General features: G+C 41.1%; 3 protein-coding genes across 4 annotated transcripts; 1 reads left to right on the forward strand and 2 right to left on the reverse strand.

Moving 5' to 3' along the window:
• Positions 1 to 3,017: 3,017 nt before the first annotated feature.
• On the reverse strand, positions 3,018 to 7,489 carry lrit2 (leucine-rich repeat, immunoglobulin-like and transmembrane domains 2). Of its 2 annotated transcripts, XM_065959491.1 has the most exons (4): positions 7,287 to 7,488; positions 6,249 to 7,039; positions 3,972 to 4,717; positions 3,018 to 3,725 (listed from the first exon to the last, which is right to left on the reverse strand). In XM_065959491.1, the coding sequence occupies exons 1-4, from the start codon at positions 7,394 to 7,396 to the stop codon at positions 3,699 to 3,701; spliced, it is 1,674 nt and encodes a 557-aa protein (XP_065815563.1). In that variant the 5' UTR covers positions 7,397 to 7,488; the 3' UTR covers positions 3,018 to 3,698. The 2 variants fall into 2 exon arrangements, with proteins under 2 accessions (XP_065815563.1, XP_020486543.3); XM_020630887.3 differs by having other exon boundaries at positions 3,018 to 4,717; positions 7,287 to 7,489.
• Positions 7,490 to 8,956: 1,467 nt separating this feature from the next.
• On the reverse strand, positions 8,957 to 14,242 carry lrit1a (leucine-rich repeat, immunoglobulin-like and transmembrane domains 1a). The gene is made up of 4 exons (XM_020630957.3): positions 13,596 to 14,242; positions 12,663 to 13,123; positions 11,327 to 11,632; positions 8,957 to 11,070 (listed from the first exon to the last, which is right to left on the reverse strand). Exons 1-4 carry the CDS (start codon positions 13,715 to 13,717, stop codon positions 10,013 to 10,015), a joined length of 1,947 nt encoding a protein of 648 aa, XP_020486613.1. The 5' UTR covers positions 13,718 to 14,242; the 3' UTR covers positions 8,957 to 10,012.
• A 2,941-nt stretch (positions 14,243 to 17,183) lies between these two features.
• Positions 17,184 to 24,265, forward strand: rgra (retinal G protein coupled receptor a). Its single transcript, XM_020630921.3, has 7 exons — positions 17,184 to 17,519; positions 17,841 to 17,997; positions 18,524 to 18,645; positions 19,217 to 19,370; positions 19,478 to 19,595; positions 21,295 to 21,408; positions 22,277 to 24,265. The coding sequence occupies exons 1-7, from the start codon at positions 17,441 to 17,443 to the stop codon at positions 22,418 to 22,420; spliced, it is 888 nt and encodes a 295-aa protein (XP_020486577.1). The 5' UTR covers positions 17,184 to 17,440; the 3' UTR covers positions 22,421 to 24,265.
• The last annotated feature ends 1,551 nt before the right edge of the window (positions 24,266 to 25,816 follow it).

Below are 25,816 nucleotides of genomic sequence, written 5' to 3' on the forward strand. Positions count from 1 at the left end.
CCTCCTACACTCAGCCAGATTATACATATACATGATGTTTCAGGCCAGCGCAAGTCGCAGAGATTCTTGAGGAACCAAACATGAAATGTAGGTCAAAAATTGTCACACACATTAAAAATAAAAAGTTTTCTGTGCTGCAAGCTGTTAATGCTCTGAAATGAAATGAGGGAATATGAGGAGAAGCCCAAATGATCATGCATTATGCCATGTAAGAGGCAGCCGGGATTACTGGGCTATTTGATAGAGGATTACAGAGTTAAAAGTTGCAAAGAGCAATGATGCTTTAGAATGAAAGAAAGCTATGCACAAGCTTTAAAAAAACACAGATATGTGTTTGAAGGAACAGGAGTGTAAGTGGTTAATGAAATGTTTGCTTTTTTAATTAAAACTGTGAAAATAAATCATGATAGATACATGGTTTACTCCTAATCTTCAAAATGTGCAGCCTAAGGGATCAGCAATTGTTGCATAGCGTAGTGTTTAATAAAACACAATGTAAGACGGAATCAAATCAGATAAGCTCAAATAAAGATGTAATTCATGGGTTTTTTCAGCTGATATTGAGCTTGTAGAATTTGCCATGTCTGGTGAAAAACACATTGATGAGACAGCATCAATCCCCCGCCTGCAAATCATATAAACACATCTGAACAAGGGAGAAAGCTGATGTGTCTGCGCTGGAAAAAATGAGAGCTGCCAATCTCAGGCAGCCGTTTAAAACCCTGATCTCAGGTCAAGTGAAGCGGGGCCCCAGCAGAGATGGACTGATCTCCTTGCATCACAGAAGATGGATGAATGGAGGAGGGGGCTCGTGTGATGTGATCATTAAGTGACGCCAGGAGGGGTGGGGGGGATACTGGAGAGGATGCCAGTGTTTGGGTATTATGTCAAATGAACAATGCCATTGGCTGAAGGATATCCGTTGTGCCATCTGTCTGGGCTGGTCGGCACAGATCATGTGTGACGCATGGCTTCCCCCGGGTTGTGTTCACGGAAGTGGTAAACAGGGAGCTGTGACGTGCATGTACAGGGACGCAGGGTGGATTAAACTAATGTACATGACACTTCACAGTTTACGTTTGGAGACACCACTTCATCAAATGACTGTGGTCATTTTCTTCTCAGTTATTTGTCCCAAAAAGGGAGTCTCACCAGTGCTGACAGTTTTCAATCCTCTTAAGTTTCTTTAATGAATAGTATGTACCCTAAGTAACCTATGGATACATTCAATCAATCCATTTTTATTTGTATAGCGTCAACTCATAACAAGTGTTATCTCAAGACACTTTACAAAAAGCAGGTAAAAAGACCTTACTTATTGCTATATTACAAAGTATTCAGTGTGATTTGATGCGGTTGTCTTTGTTTGTCGTCTCTCAACCAAAAGGTTGGGGGTTCAATCCCAAGCTCTAGCAGCCACATGTTCGATGTGTCTTGAGGAGGTCAAAAAGCTCCAGCTGTAATACAAAGATCAACTTTATTAACAAATTAGACCGACGTGTTTCGGCTTGTTGGCTTCATCAGCGTCATGTATCTTTGGGCAAGCCAATTAACCCCAAGTTGCTCTCGCGGCTTCGCCAGCGCTGTGTGAATGTGTTTGAATGGATTAGTTAGTAATGACGGACACTTTACATAGCAGCCTCTGTCATCAGTATGTTAAGGGGGTTAAAATGGGTAGGTGTGACCTGTGGTGTAAAAGCGCTTTGCTCAAGTCCATTTTACCATTAACCATAGAATATGAGTGAATTTAAGGATGTCAGTATTTAGGTTTTTAATAACTACCCCTCTGAGTGTCTCAGACCTTTTCAATCATTTCAAACTTGTATCCTTACACTGATGAGCACCAGAGGGACACTATTTTCAACATTTGTCTCACAAATGCAGCACTGTATGCAGCTGCTTTTAAGCTGAGTGTTATTATCCTTCCAAGAATAGTCATCTCCCTCTTCTTCTTTATTTTTGTGTTCTAGTCATCATCTCATTTATCTTTAATTGTCCTTAGTTTTATTGCTTTGTAGCTTCTTTATTTGAGAGACAGGACAGTGGATAGAGTCTGGAATCGGGAACAGAGAGAATGGGGAATGACATGCGGGAAAGGAGCCACAGGTCGGATTTGAGCCAGGGCCACCTGCCTGGAGGACCAGAGCCTCCGCACATCTGGCGTCCCATTGCTTTAACTTCCTTTTGAATCCTGCCTGTTGTATCTTTCTTATTTCCTGTGATTTGCATTTATATTATTTTGTACTCTCTGTTTGGCCTGATTGTTGATGTCTGTTCTGTTGTTGTCCTGTCTTTGTTTTGTTTATCATGTTAATGTTATGTTGTAATCCTCACTCTTGGTCTTAATTGCCATAAAAAAAGATCCATTGTGATAAGAGGTTTTGTAATGCACTAAACAACACAGCATTGCTTTGTGTTGATTTAAAAGGGGGATGACTGGTTGCTCTATCTGCAACTTTAAATTAAAAAGATGTAAAGATGTGAAAACAGGGGGATAATGTGATTCACACAAAAAAAAAGGGGAAACCAGGAACTCCAAGCATTAAAAATGCAACAATGAGGAAGGAAATACTTACCGCACAAAGGCCGGATTAGCGCACAGGCCTTGAAGTAATCCTTCGTCATTATCTGTGACAATCTTTCTAATGTTTGAAAAAATATTTGAGCAAAGAACAAGCAGTTCAGATGTTGTTTCTCACATTTGTTCGCAGAGCATTAGAACGATATCTCTTGATGGCAGCTATGAACTAGAAAATGTTTCCAACGCCTGAAACCTGTTTTATTGTTCATATGGACACCTGAGAGCTGATTTAAAACAGACCTGTGAACCTGGTCTTTACTTTGTCACTAACTTGCCAACATCAGGAAACTATTAATAAATCCATAAATAATGATTTTTTTTTTTTAATTGAATTGAAAAGTTTAGAGTTTTACCTGAAAACCAAGTACAGCTGCTCAGACAAGAGATCAAGGTGCTGTTCCTCGCCACATTATTCTGCATAATGAAAGAACACACACCCACGTGCACAGTTTCATTTGAAATGAAAAGCAGTAATTGAAAAATTTCACATTGTGCATTTACACAAATCCAATACATACATGATACACATTCTTGCACTTTTAAAGAGCAATATAACATCTCAACATATTTTCAACAAGGTATATCATACATTTAAATTCAGAACATAAATTCACAGCATTTCTTTTTACTTATTTAACTTCTTTAAAATACATTTCTACTGACAGACTAACACTGAATTATTTCACAAACAGTCTGATTTTTAAGATTTTCATTTTAACCACAATCAGTACAATTACATTTAAATGAAAAATATGTACACTGCGGATAACAATGAGCTGAAAAGCTACATCACAATGACAACGGTCTGACAAATAAATACATATATACATATATGAAACAATATTAAAGTGCTAAGACAGACTTACATATTACATATTAGACTTACAATATATTTTTTTAATATGTGCTTTTCAGTGTTAAATGGATAAATTCCTTCATTTAAACGAATCAAATGGCTTCATATACTGCAGTTATTTGTGTATGAAGCCTGTCTTGTTAACACACATCATGATAAAAAAAAAAGACAAACGTCATATTTGATAAAGAAACCAACTGCAGCACATTCTGTACAGTGGTGCAAATCGTTGAATTACACTCTCGACATAACGGTCATCATTCACATCTTTGCAACAAACTCCGCAGCCTAGAACAGAGGAAGAGATGAGATTAAAACCAAGGCAGGAAATAGTGTCACACAACTGAATATTGAAGCTATAAGTACAGCAAATGTATTTTTGAATTCTGAGTTTCAAAAAGTGTCACAGAGTGAGTCTCTGCTTCATTACAAGATCAGTTTCATGCTTTCCTTTATTATTTAATACAGTTCAGCTGTGAGCATGCTGTGATCAGCCTTGCCTTTATGCAGCCTGTCATCTGACCTCCTTCTCACCTTCCTGTCTTCAGAGGAATCTTTATTGACCAGGCCCTCGTCGCTGGCCGCCTGCAGGCTGTCGAAGGTACCCTGTCTGTCCCGCTCCAACCCCGATGAGCCGCTCTCCCTCCGCCGGTTCTTCCAGGTCTCCCTGATGACCTCCAGGCAGGTGAACCTAGTGTCAGTGGTGCAGGCGTACATACCTATTGGCACAGCCAGCACCATGGCTAAAACTATCACCACTATGTGAATCAGCTTCTCCCTCTGCTCCATCTCTGTGATGTCACTCCCTGTTACGAACACGATGCACTGGCCAGATCGTGGCACCTGGTTCTTGAGGGTGACACAGATTTCATATTTGGTTGCAGGCATCAGATCAGAGACGGAGTAAGAGTGAATCCCTGGGCCGATGTAGACCATTTCTTTCTTATCAGTGTCCGCACGGCCGATGTGGATGGTGAACCAGGTCTCAGCTGGGTGGTCCAAGGCAGCAAACCACTCGATTGAGATGCCACGCACTGTTTGTTTGGCGATACGGATGTCAATGTAGACGTTTTCATCCTCGGCTGCGGGCGGAGCGGGCATGCCGGGGAGGTGGGAAGACTGGGAGCCGACAGGGGAGCGTACGTCCAGCTGGATGCTGACGGAGGAGTTTCCAATGAAGTTGACGGCGGTGCAGGTGTAGATGCCGCGGTCTGCTGCGTGCAGGGAGGGGATCACCAGCAGGGATCTCATGGTGTCTTCATCCACTCTCTCCAGGGATTCTGGGAGGACAATACAGATATACATTGTTATTATTAGAGAAATTAGAAACATAATTAGATTGAAAATGAACACAACTTATTTCCCAACATTCAAGTAAGCCAGCAAATTGTGCCACATGTGTTAATTTTAGGAACAATTGGACTCAATTCACATATGCACAACACAAATAACTGATACATGCAGCCATTAACAGCTTTAAAATAGATGTAAGGCATGCAGTTATCTTTTATATCAATTATATTATATGCTCAATTACTCCATTATCATATGATAACTAAAAGATCAGGAAAAAATAATAAAAAAAACATGTTTAATGTCTTGATCAAATTAATAGTTTTTTTTCTGACCAATGTACCCAGACAATGAAATATTTTACTTTGTGGGACTTTTGTTGCAAACATGCTGTGAGCGCATTGTGAGCAATATACTGTACAGTGTAAAGAATATTGTTTACTTACAGTTTATCATTTAATACTGATTTTGTATGTATGGGATATTTGTGATTTCCCTTGAGAAATTGAGTAATATAATAAAAGGGTAAGAATTCTTCGGTCATGAGTTGGTATTTTAGTTGGGGTTTATTTAAGCTCCTGTGAGGAGTTTTCAACTAGTTATAAAAGAGGCTGAATTTAATACCGATACCATCAGCGAGAGAATATTTATTATGCAGTTATTTCATATGCCTCACTCCTGCTGCTGGGTCCAAAGTTGGCACAACCCCAAAATTCCTTAAAGGGAGCTTTTTAAAGACCTCGAAATGTAATATTTCGTAGATCTGTTTCTTTCATTTTATCATTATTAATCGGAAAATGATTCATTTAATGAAAAATAAAAAAAAGTTTAGTTTTCACTGTTGGACTCAGAGAAATATCTAACCAGATATTTTAAACAATATTTATAGCAGACTTTATAGTTTAGTCTTAAATTATTATTTCATAGAAGATGTTCACTATTAAGGACCCTTTTTAGCAACCTAGGGAAAAAAAGAATCTTGTCCTTATTAAGGACAAAGACCTGAAATGTTTGCATTAGTTTACTTTAAATTAACCAGTCTTAAACCGGTAGCTTCATTTCATGAACCCTTTGAAAGTCTAGTGTAGATTTTAATGTTATTATAAAGACTGACCCACATTTATTTCTACTTGTGCGGTCTGTTTGTCAAGCTTAAAGCACCTTAACTTGAGTGTATGCTACTCAACTTACCTCAGGCTTCTTTAAATAGACACTAGAGAAGCAGCTGCCTGCTGGGTGTTAGCTGAGTTGGACTGATACTTGCAGAGATGCTCTTCAGTAAACACTCCACTAAAGGTTTAGTATAATGACGCAGATGTTTACTACATTTCACAGTATAGCCCAACACGGCTGATATTAGACTCCGGTTAATCCCCAACACTCTTAATCAACAGTGATGGTGTTGTGGGCCAATATGGAGATTGACCCTCATGTTCCAGAGGAGTTAGAGATTATAATGTGTGTTTAAGTATCTAATTAAAGACAAGATATCATATGATGTGTGCATCTCACTCTTACCATGAAATCCTCTGATTATCTTCAGGCCATATGTCCACCACACCGACGGGTCCGGCCGGGCCTTAGCGAGGCAGCGCAGGGTGACGTTTGCGCCCAGGGGCAGGCTAAAGTTTGCGGACGTGGTGGACACGATGGGTTTGACGCACGCCTGCAGCTCAACCTCATGGAAGAACTTTCCCGCCCTAAAGTCCGGCCCTGAGCAGGTCAAGTAGGAGTTCATCAGTATAATCGGGGGCCTTAGAGACCTGATGAACTCCACGAAGCCCTTCAGCCGGCAGTCGCAGAGCCACGCGTTGTCGTGGAGCGCCAGGACGACGTTCGGCCCGGAAACGCTCGCCTCCCGCTCCTCCATGCTCTGCAGCTTTTGGACTAGAGGCCAGTTCTGGAAGACCTCCTTCGATATGACCGTCAGCCGATTGAAAGACAAGTCTAAATAAGTCAGACCCGGCAAATATCTTAACGCATGCTCTGGCAGGACGTCCAGCTGGTTGTGCTTCAGGTCCAGGATCTTGAGGGCCGGCGTGTCCTCGAACGCTGTCCATGGTACTGAACGTAGCTTGTTTCCCTGCAGACGGAGCTCGGTTAAGTTCCCCAAACCTTCAAGGCCCTTTGAGTTTATGACTGTGATATCATTGAAGTTCAACCACAGGTTCTCCAAGGCGGGTGTTTTTGAGAAAGCACCTCTGGGTATTTCTGTGAAGTGTGATTTTTCTATTCGGATTTTGGTCATATCATCTGGAAGGTTTTCTGGTATGGCTCCAAACGCGCTCTCCTCCATACAAACAAGAGACCTGTGATCAAAGCGACATTGGGTCACTCATTAACCAGATGCTTCATAAACAAAATCAACTTAGATCTCGACCTCAACACACCTCTTTAATCGTATCTTTTATTTACTTAACAGGCTAGTCAAATTTCTTAAAGGCTTCACCATATGTCTTTAATTCGTCGACCGTCATCCATTGACACAGTTACACAGGTTAAAAATAGCCTACCTGTGGCTTGGTTTAGATTGGACTATGTGAAAGTAGGTCTTACCTTCCATGGCGGTCTTCTACACAGCTACACCTGCGTAAACACTGAGCGAAAGTCTCGTAAGTCTGACCGGCAAACACAGCTATAACCAGCAGGTAACAAAGTGTGTCCATAGTCTGCGAAAAATACCTAAAGTTAAGGACTACATTCGTGCTTAAGGCATACCGACTGTGGCAGACGGGAGAGGCTTATTAAACTTAATCCGTGACGTAAAGCAGCGCGTATTCAACAAGTGGCGTCTGGTTATTGGGAGGGACACGCGCGATTAACCTCACGATGACTGTGTCAGCATGTCTGACCCCAAAAAAAGGTTTAAATAGGCACAACTTTCTGATTGACCTCGAGGAAGTTGTTACTAACGTAGCCTAGTTTACGAATTACTCACGCTGTATCTATCATGTATGGGCCATTAAAAAACGGAAATGTAAGGGTTGTCATGGAAGCAAGAAAAACAAACCTTAGTTCCCCCCCCCCCCCCCTTGTATCTAATTAAATAAAAGAGTTGGCAAGACAATAATTAATAATAATGATTAATCAATAAAGCTGTAAGAATGCACATATCATGTTTCAAATGGTATCTATTCACAGTTGTAGCACATAACTCTGAGCCCTATTTAAAAAAAGGGCCCCTTCCCACATCCACAGCTGTTTATTCTTGTATTTAAAGGGCCTCACCTCATATGGGGGCCCAACGATGTCTACCCCATCATTATGGGATAACTGCCCTTAAAAAAAAAAACAGCTGATGCAGTCAGTGACATAAATATCTGAATTCTGTCTTTCTTCAGTGGAGGCTGGATGAACTCTACAGGACGTCCACTGTTATCATTTTGCTTCCCAACCCTGTCATTTCCAAAAAAAACTACAATATATTAGTGAGATAGTGACTTGATTTCTGTCTGGAAATGAACACTAGGCAATGGAAATGTATTTACTCTTATTCAGTTTGTCCATGACAGGATGAACATATTTTGAGGGTTGCTCGTACATTGTTAGCCTGCAGTTTATTTGTTTAAAGTGCTGGAGCTTGACCACCATGACATTTTGACAGCCTAAGGTCGACTCAATATAATGTTGGACCCCCTCGAAAACGAGATGGTTCATCTCAAAGGGCTGTCCATCCATAAACAGAATTTTTCACTACAATGGTTGTGACGTTAAATGAAAAATCTCAGCTTTTTCTCTTAGAAATTATGAGGTCTCAGAGGCTATTTATGGGGATATTGACACATAAATGCTAATACATTGTCAAGAAATGATGGTCAGTATTATCTGCAAAGACAATAAGAGGGGCATTGGAGGACAGCTTCCCCTAATCCAAAAGATGTTTCTAACTGAATATAAATGGCTCTCATACAAACCTTTTATGGTATAATACAGTTACTTCTTATTTTCTGTTTGTTTTCATCTGCTGTGTTCTTTTTTCTGTCTCTATCGGGAAGCGTCATGTTAATATGCATGCTTTCTAAATAAAGTTATTAATATCAATATAGGAATACCTTAAAGTTTAACACCACCTGCGTCAAAACAATGACTGATCCAGTTGGTAAATCCACATGAATACGATCAAAAGTGTCATTTGAGCCACCCTTTTAAAATCCTTGCTGAACTAAATCCCATCCAAAACAGTGAGTTAAAAGTAGACATTTAAAAACACACAATACCTCTATGTGGACATTTGAATATAAAAGTTTATTTGTCTGAATTCAAATAATATCATTGGACTTAAAAGATCTACATTGAATGGGGTAATGATGAATCTAGGTGGCACTAAACAGGTACATAGAGATATTTTTAGTAGGTGTCTCATTGTGGGGAATAGAAATTATTTAACATTTTGAATCTTCTCCACCTTATTTACAAAGTGTCATAGTTCAGTCCTTTCTGTACTTCTCTCCAGCTCCGGCTTTTCTCCATCACCAGAGTGTTGAACCATGCCTGTGTGTATATCTTCTCTGAGAACGTATGACAGATATATACAGAGGCACAGACTTAACTGTATATGTAAGTGTTCATCATCCAGCACAGTATATACAAATCATACACATACATATGTGACAAAAACACCGGAGGATCGACCTTTGAGTTCCTTTTCAGTCAGATCAGGATGTGGAGGTTTTTTCTTCGCTGGGCCATGCAAATGAGATGAGAAATGAATTCTAATAATTGTTATGCTCCTTTTAATTTTCACATGTTTTCTTCTTACTGGCTTTGTGATAAAAAAAAAAAAAAAACAATTTTTAGACATTAAAAAGTGTGTGTGTGAATATTTTCTAAAAGAATCATGAAATATTCTGCTTATACTGTATCTTGAAAAACAAGTTCTTTTAAAATTTAAAACCTTCCTAAACCGATATTTCCATGATGGTGCAGCGAGCAAAAGTCCTCTGATAGAAGTTGGCTCTCTGCGGCGGCGGTGTGGGCGGCATGATCCAGCGAGGAGGGACAGGTGGGGGGGAATCCCAGGGTGTGGGCGTGTGGGAGCGCGAGGGAGGGGGGCTGACGTCAGGATGATGCTGCGGAGGAGAGTATTGGTAGTGATGCGGATACGGGCGAGGGTGGAGATGGGGATTGGACTGGTGATGGGGATGAGGATTCGGATGAGGATTCGGATGAGGATGAGGATGAGGATGGCGATTTGAGTGGGGGTTGAGATTGGGACTGGAGATTGGATGCGGGTGAATGCGAGGAAGATGATGTGGAGCAGAAGCTGGAGCTGGAGCATGATGTCAGCAGAAGTACTCATTAGGCTGTCCCTCTATCTTAGCTGTGGCCTCGGAGTCCAGGCTGGAGCGGGCGGACAGCAGTCTGTTGGACTCCTCTGGGTTCAGTCTGTTCAAATACTCCCCTTCCAGGCCTTTGGCCTTAGTGCCGGGCGACAGAGTCTCAAAGGTCACATATGAGTCTTGGATGTCCTTGGATTTCTTCCCCCAGTACTTCTGGATGCGTCTCTTCAGCGCCCCGCAGCACACGATGACTGTGAGGGGGACGGCGATGATACAGGCCACTGTGATGACAATCACATTAATAAGCCTCTGGGTGCCCGTAGCACTTGCTGCTTCGTCTGTTGAAAATATGACACACTGCTCCTTTTTGGGGATCAGTCCCCGCACACACACGCAGGCAATGTACTTGGTCCTGGGCACCAAACCCTCAATGGTGACCCGATTCTGCCCGGCCCCCACATTGATCTTCCTCATATCCCTCTCTCCAAACACAGCATATAGCACACTGAAAGCTGTGGTGTTCTTTGCTTTAGGGGCTCTCCAGTTTAGAGAGATGGTATTGTCTGTGTCCCCCACCACCTTCACAGAGCGGACAACCCTGTCCGGGTCCTGCTGCAGGGACGAGGTGTTGGCGGCAAGGTTGCTTAGGTTAGTCTTCTCCAGATCCAGTAGGGAGTCTGGGTTTGAAGAGGTGGCGGGCCCTGGGGTGGCTCTGTCTGCCAGGCTATAACCGGCAACTCCAGGGTCAGGACCGAGGCCAGGTGGAAGGCCTGGATCCAGAGATGAAGAGGAGGAGGTTGGAACTACATATCTGGCAACAAGTCTCTCTTGGTAGGCAGCTTTACCCACCGGGTTAGGTTTCTTAACTTTGGCTCTCTTGTCGTTGAGGGTCTGGTTCCCCTCTGGTTTTGGTGAGTTAGAGACAAGCAGAGAAATGACAGCTTCAGCGTTCCCTGCGTAGTTTGTGGCCTTGCAGATGTATTTCCCTGAATCACGGTAGGACACTGCTGGGACGCTGAGGATGGACCAGGTGATCCCTTCCTTTGAGGTTTCCTGCTGGACTGTGGAGGACACAATCGTTAAATAAATGTGCAAAGAGATGCCAAGCAGTTGATTATTCAATGTTGCATTGATTATCCTCAGTGTTGCATAACTCAGCGTTGTAGCCACAGCAGCTGTCAGTTAGACTTATAGCCTCTCTATCTCCACTGGAGGCTCTCTGTTTAATTAACAGCAGCTCTACACTGCAGACAAAAGCATCTTATCGCAGGCTCAACAGAGAGCTACACCCTGGCAGTCAAAGATCAAGTGACCCACCTGTTCCATTCAGGGCTCGTCCATCCGCCTTGCGCCATGTCAGGTCTGGGATTGGAACTCCAATGGTCCCACACCTGAGCAGCACATTGTTCCCCACAGCGCTCCGGACTCGCGCTACAGCTGTGTGGATGCGTGGGAGCTGACAGCGCCGCAGCTCCGCGTCACTGAACAAGACCCCTGAGAGGCTCTCGGGAGCTGAACAACGCAGTCTCGTGTCGATGAAAGCCACTGAGAGAGTTGGAGATTTCTGGAACTGGACCAGGTCATAGAGCCGACAATCACACACCCAAGGGTTGTCATGGAGACCTGGGGAAGAGGGAACAAGTGAGGCTAGAAGAAAGACGAGCGTCCAGCTGTGGGCAAAGTGATGGAGCAGCCTGCAGATGGCCGATGTGGATGTTAGGATGCTAATCCTGTAAGAGGATTAATTTTTAATTCATAAACTACATCATGACCATGACTACGGCAATGATGATGAGTATGGCGGTGATGAAGATAGTGGAGGTGGTCTGGTGGGCAAGGTCAGACTCCAGTCATCCCACTCTCCTGTCCTTGAATGTAGCACTGAAACAGACATCTAAACCTGGATGAGCTGTCTGTGTTTCTGAGATTAACGATGAAGTAAAAAGCAAAAAGTGCAAAATGAACTTTGTATGAAACCTGTGCTCTACATGTAGTTGGCTATGAAGTGCAGCAACACGGCGAATGTAGTTGTTCTAGATTAAAAGAAAAAAAAAAACACAAAGGCCATCCACATGTAAAGTATAACTAAATGTTTGTGTCCTTGGCTTTAAAAGTATTTAGTCAAAGTCAAATAAGCAAATATATGGTCATAAGTGTTCAAGTATTTGTCAGGGATAAAACACCCCTTTTAAGACATTTATAGGGATATATCATAATAACTGTTTACTTTATTTTCAAGTTGTACCTTATGCTTCCACTTATGATTATAATGCCCACAGAGGGAGGGTTATTTAACTTTTGACAAAATACATTGAAAACACACTTATATATCTTTAAAAGCACATCCAGTTATTCTACCATTTATGAATGTTAATTATTGGTCATTAAATTATTTTTTAAGCACATTTAGGGGGCACTTATTAGATCTATTAGCAACAGCGATACATTCTATATCAGAACTGCAGAAACTAAAGATAATTATGTATTGGTCATTTACTGTGTTGTGTAGCTTAAGTTTGGAAGTGCTATGCGTAAAATTTGCTTTATAACTTTTCATTAGGCACAATGTTAAACATTTTGTCTGAGTGGTAAACTTCGAGATGAAGATTTGGATGAAACGAGGTTGGATGTGAGGATGAGCACTGGGTCTTACCAAGTATCATTTTGGAGCTCTCTGGCCCCTGCACAGGTTTTGCCGCCAGCCAGGTGGACAGCACCTCTGTCGGCAGGGTCAGCAGGCTGTTGCTGGACAGATCCAGGTAGGTGAGATTCTTGATGTAAGAGGTGGCCTCCGCGGGCAGCGAGGTGAGCTGGTTGTTGTGCAAATCGAGAAGTCTGAGACTGGGCATATCCATAAGAGATTCCCAGGGAAAGGCGGTGAGGGCATTCCCGTCCAGACGAAGCTCTTCCAGGTTGTACAGTCCCCGGAAACTGTCCGGGTTCAAGGCGGACAGTGTGTTGAAAGACATCCACAAGAATTCCAAACTGGAGAGGTAGTTGAAGGCTTCGCTTGGTATCCGCTGGATGGCCGTCTTCTCAATCCGCAGTTTGGACGTGTCAACAGGGAACCCGACAGGCACAAGAGAGATGTCGGGATCATTGCAGATCACGCTCCTAAAAGGGAGACATCAGAAATATGTTCTCACTTTTCTAACAAGGCAAAGACATATTTTAATGTATAAAAAAGTAAATTTAAATTTAAATAATCAATCGTGTACTAGTATTGAAGTTGTAATAAATGATGTTTAGAAATCTAAAATATGTAACAATATGTGATGAATTCACAGGCCGCATAAATAAACTGGCTAATTCTCAAAAATGCTCATTTCCCAGCCCACCCAAACACGCATGAAGCGCATAGATAGGGGGGGTTGAAAGTGCCTTTGAGAGATAATCCTGCATTAAATAAAATTGGACCGTCATGCACTCCCTGAATTATCTTTTGTACACGTGTTCACCTCCGTGCAAACATCTGTCCTGTTAAGAGGACAAGACCTGTCCGTCTAGATGCGTATTTACGCACAAACTAGAACAAAATCTAGTGTGTTTTGTCAGAAAATCACTTTCATTTGGACACTCTTCTTACCTGGCCTTTGATCCATCACTCAGGTTGTGGTAAAAACAGCTGCACTGCGCCGGACACGAGCTCACTGGGGAGAAAAGTTCACCTGTGGCCACGTAGAGCCCCAGGAGCAGTACGAGGAACATTTTGGCCAACTTTTACGCATACGCAGCTTGCCTACATGCGCCCAGTTTGCGCCCATGCACTGAAGTCAAACAGACTTGTTTTTTTTCTCTCATTTACAGCAATATCTTCCGCATGGCTTTGTCCCACCGCTTCGCTGTCCCATAGTGATCCGACTGCTATGAGTCCCGAGATAAAAAGGATAGACAAGGATTAGCGAAAGGACTGGCGTTCTTTTCATTTGGATGCGTATTGCATCCCTGAATCCGATAGGCTGCGCAGAGACGTCCCTATTTATTATCACAGAAAAACACTTCCGAAATGGTCATAATCCACTGTGATGTTTGGATTTTTTTTTCTGTCCCTCAAATGTAGTTTGTGCATTTGAGCCCTGCCGTGACTGTTAATCTGTAAGTGGACAGCACTTTGTTTTACCACAAGGTGGCCCCTATATCACAGCCTGTGACTGCTACCTTTGGACCACTCAACAGATGTTCACTTAACATTTCTTATCTGCCATCCCGTTTCTTTTTGAAACATTTGATAGTAGTACTATAAAACAACTAATATCCCTGCAATGAGACAATCAATAAACCATACAAACACAGGGACATTTAGCCATGTTTCATGCAATGAAAAAATAAAAAGTAAATTAAAATGGCCATGCTTTTTAGGCATTAATCACTGACAAACAAACAGGTACTTTGAGCACATACAATCAAAATGAAGTTTTGTGTTCAACATTAACCAAACTATGTATAGAATAGAATCATTTCTTCTTCTTACATTTTAAATGAAGTTTTCCCCTTTGGCAAAAACACTGCATTTGCTATTTTATATGCACATGGGATTACATGTGCAGCCACTAAATTGTAGATTTTGGTTATCATCAGCACTGATTCAGTGAAGGAATTAGTAATTTCTGAACCCACACATCTTAGAATACAAGAGAGAAAATACTTGGAATATATGTCAGTTTGAATGACAGAGCCGCATGGTGGCTTTTCGATTGCATATCAGTAATCCAATTGGACAGAGTCCCACAGAGGAGAAAAAGTCCCCCACTTGTAAAGCTTTTGTTTTGCAATTTCTGTAAATACTATGAGTGAGTTGGCACAGTTCCCATCACGCTGGAAGTGTAGTGTTACACACTTGGCTGGCTCTACAAAGGAAGCTGGCATGCAGAGATGACGAAACACAGGGCTGGATTGACTCTGTGTTTCACTTGAAGGCAAAAAGCCCTCTTCACATCTGACCCACATTCAAACACAGAGCACAACAAAAACTGTAAAAAGGATGAAGATATTAATAACAGATTCATAGAAATGTAAACTACTGCAGTTAGAAGTATGGATAGCAGTTTGTCTCTCTCCTGTAAATGGTAAATGGACTTGAGCTTATATAGCGAGGGGCGCTTTTCGACCACATGTCACACCTACCCATTCACACCCATTCACACACTGCTGGCAGTTCTTGCTAGTAGTGAGACCATCAGAAGTGACTAATCCCATCATACACATTTCTACACCGCAGACATAGCAGTAGGAGCAATTTGGGGTTAAGTGTCTTGCCCAAGGACACATCGGACATGTTGCTGCAGGAGCTTAGGATCAAACCCTCGACCTTCTGGTTGAGAGATGATGAATACCAGCTGAGCCTCAGCCGCTCCAGTGAATGTGTTTTGAGTTTAAAAAACTATGTATAGTATTCTGTCTTTTTTAATTCAATCAACCTTTTAGTGTAGAGCCATATGTTTTCAGTGTAGTTTAAGTGTTTGCAGGTCTTTCATGAGGCTCTAATGTGTTGAGCAATCACACTCCCTCGTGTTTTAAAACGTAAACATTCCATATTACACTCAAGCAGTTAATCTCATGTACTGAGGGTAATAAAGGTTTCTTTTCACGTTGTATGAAGGCTGGACATTATTTAAGGTGCAACGTCATTCTTAATGTGCACAGCATCATGAGAACTGATATGTACTAAAGTAGCATTTCATAGGATTTGGAGTGGCCAATTACTTCTAACGAAAAAATTAATTCAATTAAAAAGCATACAGATATGACTTACAGTACTTGTGTGAACATTTCTTTACACCTTTGAGTATATTCTTCAGTAAATCTGGAAAGCAAATGATTTTGGATTTGGGGTTTTATAGTTTTGTATTGGGACCAGCATTTTAAAAATAACACTTTTTGAAAAGCAAGCTAAGGCAAAACTGTGACAGATTCATTTTTAAAGTCATGTTGGATTCAATTGAGACTCAGATCTTTGTCCATGATCATCACACAACACATGAAATTCATCTCTATACATTCTCACAAATGTTCTTAAATTTGGTTGGTTTCCTTCTCAGTCTGATACACAAATTCTTAAATGTAAATTCAGAATTAGCCATTTTTTGCGAGGATATAAAGAGTTCTACAATTAGGAATTTGAAATGTTCAATCTTGTCCTCCATATGATTAACAGACTTTACATAGTTTTACCTATGTTTCTCAAGTTTTCTGATCTTATAATCTTGTGATTGAGACCGACTACAGCCACACAATGTCAGGCCTGTGTCCCCTCTAACCCCTTGGCATGAAAAGCTGCAATTGATGTTGCAACTGCATGAAACATGACAAATCCATTGGATGCTTAGTATGATGGCTGGATTTTATGTCATTAACACACATGGAGGTCGGCTAAAGCGGAACTGCAACACAGGCTTTTATTGTACGCAACATGTGTGCCCTTAACACACATGAAACTCCAGGCTGAACTGAGCCGTCATTTACTTTCGATATGTCTGCCTCCCTTAAAATGGATTTATTGGTTTTTCAATTTAGACAGATGACCAGTTGGTTTAATCTCTAGAGGTCAGTGTGTCTGTCCAGAGATTGATTCCCTGGAAAATTGCAACAAAGCAAATGCTGATGTGTTCAAGTTCAGAAACAATTGTCCTGTCACATGACAAACTGAGTGGAAATAACATAGATCCTCTGTAGTGTGATAAAAGCCTTGTTGATCAATCAGTGAATGAGCAGAGTGATTAGAATGATGCATTTGATTTTAAACTGAAATAAATGACTACATGATCAAAGACAGATTATCTGGGAATACTGAATGGTTTGCTCGTATGATTGCGTGCAGATAGAAGCACAAACCCCGTGTCTGTAGACATACTGACATGAGCATATTTGTATCTGTAGCCTCTGGATGTGACATCAGTCAAACTGTAATGCAGCACCTATAGCAAAAAAAACAACAACAATGAGTCTAAACATATTAAAATTATTATTTGAAAATGTACATATATCATATTTGGGGAGTAGGATAGATTTGAGTGTTTTGAGGCTGCAGCTCTGCAGACACCTGTTGTGTGCAGTGAAAGCTACGCGGAGCTGCTCGGCTGCATCAAACGTGTCGCCTCGTCGTTTGACATCAGCAGCGGCTGCATCCTCACCGGGGCGCGGACGCACAAAGGCTTGTTGTGTAACTAATTGAGGGCTTTGCTGTTGCGGTGGGCAAATACGCATTAAGAGCTGCGGTTTGTGTGGTTCTGTTCATTAAGGCATTCCTGCACGGATTGGGGCGACAGAGAGAGGGGGGCTTTACATAATGAAGTGCATGCTTTTCACGTGAAATGCCCCTTTAAAAGCGGACTCGCTTCGCTTTCATCCAGGCACATCGTAAACGAGCAGAGGCGAGAAGTGAAAAGTCTGTGACAGCTGCACTTTGAGGGTTTTTGTCAGTTCGGCTTCAGGATGGTTGCAACGTACCCGTTACCGGAGGGCTTCTCCGACTTTGATGTGTTCTCCCTGGGATCATGTCTGCTGGTGGAGGGTGAGTGGTTTTGTTTTGTGTTGGAATTCAACCAAATCCTGCGAGGGCTGCGCCAGCTGTAACATCCACCTCTGACAGGACCTTAAGCCGCTCGGTCACTGACACCAGGCTTTAATGTTACGAGAGGAAGGATCTGTATTTTTCACTGTAAAATACCAGAATAACCTCCACTTATACACTGTACACTAATATCTTCAATTATGAAATGTTACGGTGCTGCATGCGGCGCGATACAGTGCATCTCGTTCTGCTCACTGTTTCTCCCCGCGTAAACACTGCCTTCTTGCACAATATAAACTGCTCATTCCTCCTCTATTGAAGGTCTGCTGGGCTTCTTTCTTAATATGGTGACAATCGTCGCCTTCCTCAAAGTGAGAGAGCTGAGGACCCCGAGCAACTACCTCGTCTTCAGTTTAGCGTTAGCTGACTGTGGCATCTCCATGAACGCCACCATCGCCGCTTTCTCCAGCTTCCTGAGGTGAGTGATGTAACAGCCACCTCCTTTCATAAGGGTCGGAGTGTACAGTGGCCATAAATGATATGCAATGAGTAAATGATATTGTTGGTATAACAACTTCTATTTGCCCTCGAGGGGAATAATCGACCTAGAGCCGGAGCATAAAAGTAATCGAGGAGCAGTCAGGGCTTCAGAGAGGGGGGGGGGGGGCGCTCAATACATGGAACCAGCCTTTGTCATAAAGTGCAGAGGATTTTCAGCCTGTAATCAGGAGATGAGAGATGCTGCTCCAGGGATTATACTCTTATTTTTATTATTTATTCTTTAAATATACACCCATGAGTGATTATATATTCTATTAATTTTATGCATGCTTTAAATAAAGATCCATTGGCGGAAATAAGTATATTGCTTGATTGCTTTTTCCTTTAGTTTCACCATGTTTGAGAGGATCATTTTTAGCACATGCTGTAGAGAACATTTCTTTGTCATTTTTCTGTTTATGAGTGTATTAATGTATGTTTATGTGGTATGTATGTGTCTCCAGATACTGGCCTTACGGCTCTGATGGTTGCCAGACTCACGGTTTCCAGGGCTTCGTCACAGCTCTCGCCAGCATCCACTTCATAGCCGCCATCGCCTGGGACAGATACCACCAGTACTGCACCAGTAAGTTAACACCTCCCTCTGCACCGGCACCTGCATGGTTCAGTAGGTAGCCACAACCAAACACGTTCTTCTTTTTCCTCCACCGCGGAGCACAGTTTCTTTGGCACACAAAACACTGAGTGGGTGTTTGTCCCGGATCTCAAGCTGGTCTTAAGACGTCCTGCTATTCTGAGGCAGACAGCTGATCAACAAGTGGCCTGTTGTCTTATTAGGCTACATACTGTTCACCACAGAATAACACAGCTGTTGCTGTAAGATAAGCAAATGGTGTTAAAACTGCAACCTGAGAGGTTTATGAATAAGAAGACACACTTTTCTTATTAAGCTATAAAAATCAGCCTTACTGCGACTTGTAGCCATTGTTAGCAGGATCCATGTAAGAGGAACTGTCTCGACACCTCTCCATAATTTTTACAGTTAGCTATTCTGATGTGAGCAGGTGAAAACACGTTGCTACAGCATCAGTAGTGTGACCATTACCAGACTGATTAAAAACACGAGCACTCACTCACACTGTCAGAGGTGTTAGAAATAGTAATGAGGAATGTTTTTACTCTCTCGCTCTCTTCAGGGACAAAGCTGCAGTGGAGCAGCGCCATCACTCTGTCCATCTTTATCTGGCTCTTCACCGCCTTCTGGTCCGCCATGCCCCTCATCGGCTGGGGGGAGTACGACTACGAGCCCCTCAGGACCTGCTGCACCCTGGACTACACCAAGGGAGACAGGTACATGTGATTACACCTACATGCTTCACTCTGCAATGGAGATAAATGTCGATGTCTTTGCATTCTCTATACCTGGTCTATACTAAGACCCTCCTGTGCGTTCACAGAAACTACGTGTCCTACCTGATCCCCATGGCGATCTTCAACATGGCCATCCAGGTGTTTGTTGTCATGTCCTCCTACCAGTCCATCGCACAGAAATTCAAGAAGACCGGAAACCCCAGGGTAAGAAAAAATGACTCTGAACTTCACTTATTGTACATATGTTATGATCTAATTCTTTATATTTTAGTAGAAGTTGTATTCTTTCTCTGTTGTTTTACACTAAAACACACAAATAATCGTTCTTTATTCTAAATAAACAGGATCAGAAGTTTTAAGCGATTTGGATATTCACACTGAGATTTCAAACTTAAGTTGGAGGACAGGCTTCATTTTGCTTCAGTGCTCTAATCTACCATTTAACCACATGCATGATTCAGAGGAATTTAGAAATTCCTCTAAAATCCAAGAAACTGTCAGCTGGAAATAACTGAATCTTTGTACCAAGTGCGAAATCTCTCAAATTATGAACAGCAGATAAAAGTCTCCATTCTTTGAAGTCATCCATTACAATGAATCACAGATCCCCCTCTACTGTCGTCTATTTCATCTCTTCCTCGAGTAACTCCTCCACGTGGTCCCTTTTCAGGGAAACAAAACAGACTCTGAATGTGCAGCCTGCAGCTTGTGACATATATAGGCCATTGCCACGGGAGGAAGGCCGGGCTATTTACTTTGGGTTTCTGACAGTAGCTGCTCTTTGAAAACAAACTGTATCAGTGAATGGAGTTCAGTAGTTGCGTTCCTCAGGGGGCAAATCAGGTTGGCTCACTCTACGTTGCATAAGCCCATTACTCACAGTCATCCGAGTTGGCCTGAGACACTTTTATTACAAGCACAAAGGCTGCAGAGGAAAGCAATAGAGTCTCCACCGGGGGAAAATTATGCAATTATGTAATGTCTGCCCAACATGGCTGACACCTGCAGGTATTTAATTGTCCAGACACGTCCTGCAGTCAGCAAAGGGTGTGAAGTTGTGTCAGAAGTTGCTGCATGAAAATCTTCAAATGCCCCTGAAACTTGCATGTCAGGGCAGGATTCTCTCTCTCTTGTTCAAACTCATGATGTGGAGCCAAACTTTGTTCAAACCCATTTAAACCTTATTTAAAACGTTAGTTCCGTTGAAGTTCCCAAGGATTCAAAACATGCCAAATATGTCAGGCAGATTTTGTGGGAAATGTGCAAAGAATGATCCAATTTGATGGGAATTGCAAAGTATCAACTAGCTTACAATACAGAGCAGAAGCTGAGTGAATGAATATGATTCTTTTAGACATTGTGTAATACAAGTAAAGCTACTTTAGATGTGCATGCATGAGGATAACTTGAAGTTGTTTTTTTAATTTTACTCTGTGCATCTTAACTCTGGGAAATGTCATGTGAAAGTGCAGCCATTAAATGTGTGGATTACCAACCCTTAAAAATACCTCAGATGTAAAAAAAGAAGCTAATCTTAAAGCTATGGGTTAACTTTCTCTCTTTGTGTTTTAACTCTAACTAATAAGAAGCTTTTTTTGACCCCCGGCTTAGAACAACCTGCTCCTTTATTTTAAGCTCTTTCTGATAGTTAGCTTGAATGATCTTAACACAGATGCTGTTTTTCTCCCTGTCATTATCCCATTCTTGTGACCCTGGAGTCAAAAACCTCATGACACAAGGCATTTTGTTCTTTACTCTTCATGGTTGAACTTAACTAATCGTTCTTGTTCTGATCTTCTCTCTCTCTCTCTCTCTGTTTGCTCCACTTTTCATTCCTTTCTGTTTTTATTTCACCCTCCTGTCCTGCTCGCTCTTTCTCTCTTTCCTTCCCAACCGTCTGTAGTTTAACGCCAACGCCCCTCTGAAGACCATGCTGCTCTGCTGGGGCCCCTATGGTGTCCTGGCTTTCTACGCCGCCATAGAGAACGCCACCTTGGTTTCCCCTAAGCTCAGGATGGTAAGCATCGTCTGTGTATTCTAGTCCTCTGACTATTCAAAGCACTTTCACAAAAGCCGCTGACGAAGCAGTGGGAGCAACTCGGGGTTAAGTATCTTGCCCAATGACACACATGACATCAAACTGCAGGAGCTGGCGATCTAACCCCTGACCTTTGAAATGAGAGACGACCCACTCCACCCCTGAGCCACAGTCGTATAAACTTGTCTTGGAAATGTAAACTTGTGCAATAGAATATTGCAAATGTTAAAGTCCATTTCTCTGGAATATTAAGATTGAAAAGCTTAAAGCTATGCATGCTGCTATTTCTTTAGAAACACCATGAAGCTCCTGTTTCAATAGAGATTTTGTATTTTCTCACAAAACAATCATCATCCTATCTTAAATTGGATGTAACCTTAAACCTTAGCGATAAAGTTAATGTTGAATAAAACTCAAAGCATGTTTGCAGAGTCTGTGTATTGAGCTTTCAACATGTTTTAGTGGTCATAAAAAGGTAGTGTTTACAGGATTGTATATGTATTTGCAACATCTTTCAAACTGTGACAATAGTTTGATAACTCTACTAACTCTATGTGATTTTCCTTAAGTTAACAGTTGGCCACATAAGCCTGTGATTGGTTAGTTCAGTGATTAGAGACGAGGAAGTGATGTTGTTGTAGAGTTAAAAGAAGAGTGGAGAAAAGTAAAAGAGCTGCTAAATAACGATAAACTTCTCAATGCTGTTTCTCCCCACCCAAAAAAAAAAAAAAGAGTGAAATTCAACATATTGTGGCTTTAATTAATCAGCATGATAACGGTACCTCAGTACATCTTGATGAGAATCTGTAACCCTGCACTGACTACCTCGTTGCACCTGTCTCTGCAGATGGCTCCCATCCTTGCTAAGACCTCTCCCACCTTCAACGTCTTCCTGTACGCTTTGGGAAATGAGAACTACAGAGGAGGCATCTGGCAGCTCCTCACCGGGGAAAAGATTGATGTGCCTCAAATTGAGAACAAGTCCAAATAAACTAAGCATGTAATAATTACACACACATTCTGTCCTGGTGGTTTCTCACAGGTACTTAGATGTTTGCTGTCTGTGAGTGTACGTGCATGTGGTGTGTTTTGAACGATGGTTGCCATTTCCCCTTGTAAACATCTGTCCTATATTTGTAGGCCTTTGTTCCTGAAATTGTATTTAGTAAAAGGACCAAACGATATAAACATTTCCTTTTGGAAGAATCTAGAAGCAACTGGAGCTCAAACTTAATTTTAGTAATTTCATTGGACTCGGCTATTTCTGTAACAAACACATGATTTGTTTTGTATTCTTGGGACAATGTTGAAACAGATAGAAGTAATTGCATTAAGCAGGGGGTGACTTTCATTTTGCATTTCATAAGAAATGTTTACTGCATACAGACTTCAATAACACAAGTTTGGTCTTTATATTCAAGGTTATCTTAGAATACAAACATCTCTGTACAGAAAGTATTGTTCGGAACTTCAAACCAAAGCAAATATTAGCATTTAATGTTTTGGCTGTTTAACCTTAAACAGCGATGCAGCATTGCTTTTCTTACAGTCAAAACATCATTGTAACTCGTCAACAAAAGGCAGCAATCTTAGCTTTGTCAAGGGGAACAAATCGAAACGTAAAAAAAAAATGCTTTTGTGTTTTAGTGTAACAGCTAAAACGTTTTTAACAAAGGATTCAGGTCACCAATTTCTCTCTGGGTCTGACAGACGGAGAGTCTTCCCTCCTTGTCAAGTGCCTGTCAATTACATGTTAAAGTGTTTGCATGCACTGATGTCTCGTCGTGCTCCCTAAGCTCGATTGTGAACTCTGTGTCCAGAGTTAGAACTGCACTAATCCTCAAACAAGAGCAGCATTCATCGATACACAGCCCCCACGACAAGTAAGAGATTAGTCGCTGGTTGTAGATTAACTGAACATGCTTCTTGCTTTCTTATTTGCAGATAAACAAAGACAAAGGTCTGTTAACATTTATACTACATTCGAATGATTATTGATATCTACTTAACATCATTTAAAATATATAGTCCTGGTGTGGATTTAATACTTTACAGTTAAAAAAACAACTTTATCATATCTTTATATAATACTATTTTTCATACATGTAATTTAGTTTCCATACTAACTTTACTGTCAACAGGCCTTGTTTGACATTTCTGTTGTCTAACCACAACTATAGACAATACACAATAACATAGTGGTTATCATATAATCAATATTTTCTGACAGTAGGTTTCAAAAACCAATAGTCCACCTAAGAAGTGCTTTAATGTAGTAGATCATTACGTTTAGATCAGGTTTATAAGGATTTTTATAAAGATATAGACAATCCATCTAATCAGAGCTAGAGTCAGAGTGTTGGTCGATAAAAGAGGCGGGACACTCAAAGACAAAGGATTCCTTTATAATATGCATAAAGGTTCAAAGGCAAATGAGGTTTCAATGCTCTGTTGCATATCATTCACACATATTTAAATGTTAATTCTGAACAACATGATCAAGTCTATTCACATCTTTACTCTTACACTTAAATGTTTAAATAACTGAAGTGTGAAGTTCTTAGAATCCTTAGAGGTCATTTAGAGGTGAGCATCTTGACTCCAGATGTTAGCAGGCAGGATGACAATGATCCCACAAAATCTATTGTATAGTAATATATACATTTGTATACTTATTCACCTCTCAAAATCCCTGAAATCTTGATTATAATGTTGTTTTTTGTCTTTTAAATGTTATTCTTTTTCTGTTCATAACTGACAGAAAATGATCTTCCACGCGGAGTGAATCGTCCATTTATCAATGCAATCTTAGATAATTAATAAAGAATTCAAACTGTTTTGTCTCTCTGTCTTCATTTTAACCGACTCATTGTGTAAAAAAAAAGAAGCAGTAAGCTCCATGTGCATGTTAACTACCATTATTATTATACATTCAATACTTAAAACTGTTCCATGCTTTACTGAGTAAAAACCTCTTTTATGTTACTTTTTTCCCCACAAATCTTAAAGATACATCTGTGAGCTTAATCTAGTTACTTTGCAGATTCAGATCATTCTCATTGTGATGTATTATGACAGATGATACTCCTGCGGTCCACACACCAGATGCTCATAAATCATTGGTTTCCACCCTGGGATCTGGGGCCCCACTCGGAAGTGTAGCAGTGTGTAGCAGCCCCACTCTGACATCTCTCCATTAATGTATGTCCACGGGTCATGTTTGTGCAAGTGTGTGAGAAGCATGTTTCTCAATAACAGAGTGTGAAACAAGAATTTCTCACCTGGGATTAATTACATATGTAACATGTATTACACTTAATTTTATACAAGTAAAAATGTTGTGTGCATAACTTTCACTTGTGTATTTGTGGTACTTGTTTTTGTTTTTTTCTGCAGCTCTGAGTCTTTCCAGCTCTTGATGTGAGTCGTTACAATTAAAGTGAACTAGACATTCTCCGACACCAGCACGAGGATGATCATGCCCAGAGGTTAACATACAGTAGATGCCCCCAGTTGGTGTTTCTAAGCAGATTAATTGACGGCCGCCTGTCAGCAGAGCCGGTTGTTGCATAATTGCATGTGTTAATGACACATATGTACTGTAGTGGGTAAACGCAGCACTTGTTCTCATCTGTCAGCTAATTCAGTCATCTGCAGGAAAACACAATAGATTACACTTTTAAATGCTATGATGTTCATGAGATATAAGGATGAAGATTTGCTTTATACACCAGTCCTGAGCAGATTATCTTTTTTAGAATAAATAAAATGCTGCATGACGTGTACATCAGAGTCCCCAGACACTGAAGGACATATGGAGCTGTCAGCTGGTCTGAAGAGTCACTTCCTAAGCCGACACAAACGGATGTTTGCAGTTTGAGAGCACGTTATGCAATAATTCATTAGGAAAAGAAATGTCAAATCAAACTAAAAGAATAGTTATTTAATGCTTTATTTGACAGAAAATGCATCTATGTTAGACTCTGTATAATAGTTATGATAGACATGACACAATCAGAAACTTTCCATCCTTATACAACCAGGCCAGGATAAAAATGGACTAAAAACCTGACAGTGGCATCACTGTCACATACTGAAAAGACACAACCTGCTTAGTTTTGAGAGCGTTTTGTATTTATGTTTTCTCAAACTAGTTTTTAAATGTATCAACGATCTCACTCCTGCACCTCTTTCCAGATACGTTCATAGACAGGACAGAAAGGGTAACAAGAAGCATTGTGAATGGAAACTGTAACATACACAACGCAGATCTACATTTGGACAATCAGCTTTCTCCATCAAAGGCTGTAAACTCTGGAGCACATTACCACCTGAACTCAAAATAACTTTTACAAAAAGGTGAAATGCTGGCTGCAAGCAAACCAGA

This window comes from Labrus bergylta, chromosome 10 (genome assembly GCF_963930695.1).
Source record: "Labrus bergylta chromosome 10, fLabBer1.1, whole genome shotgun sequence".
Lineage (NCBI taxonomy): Eukaryota > Metazoa > Chordata > Actinopteri > Labriformes > Labridae > Labrus > Labrus bergylta.

Coding starts and splice junctions, on each gene's coding strand:
- lrit2 (XM_020630887.3), bottom strand. CDS start 7,396: ATGGACACACTTTGTTACCTGCTGGTTATAGCTGTGTTTGCCGGTCAG. Junction 7,040..7,286: donor GTAGAAGACCGCCATGGAAG/GTAAGACCTACT, acceptor CTTTGATCACAG/GTCTCTTGTTTGTATGGAGG. Junction 4,718..6,248: donor GATAATCAGAGGATTTCATG/GTAAGAGTGAGA, acceptor TTGTCCTCCCAG/AATCCCTGGAGAGAGTGGAT.
- lrit1a (XM_020630957.3), bottom strand. CDS start 13,717: ATGTTCCTCGTACTGCTCCTGGGGCTCTACGTGGCCACAGGTGAACTT. Junction 13,124..13,595: donor AGTGATGGATCAAAGGCCAG/GTAAGAAGAGTG, acceptor TCTCCCTTTTAG/GAGCGTGATCTGCAATGATC. Junction 11,071..11,326: donor ACGAGCCCTGAATGGAACAG/GTGGGTCACTTG, acceptor TGTCCTCCACAG/TCCAGCAGGAAACCTCAAAG.
- rgra (XM_020630921.3), top strand. CDS start 17,441: ATGGTTGCAACGTACCCGTTACCGGAGGGCTTCTCCGACTTTGATGTG. Junction 17,520..17,840: donor ATCATGTCTGCTGGTGGAGG/GTGAGTGGTTTT, acceptor CCTCTATTGAAG/GTCTGCTGGGCTTCTTTCTT. Junction 21,409..22,276: donor TTTCCCCTAAGCTCAGGATG/GTAAGCATCGTC, acceptor CTGTCTCTGCAG/ATGGCTCCCATCCTTGCTAA.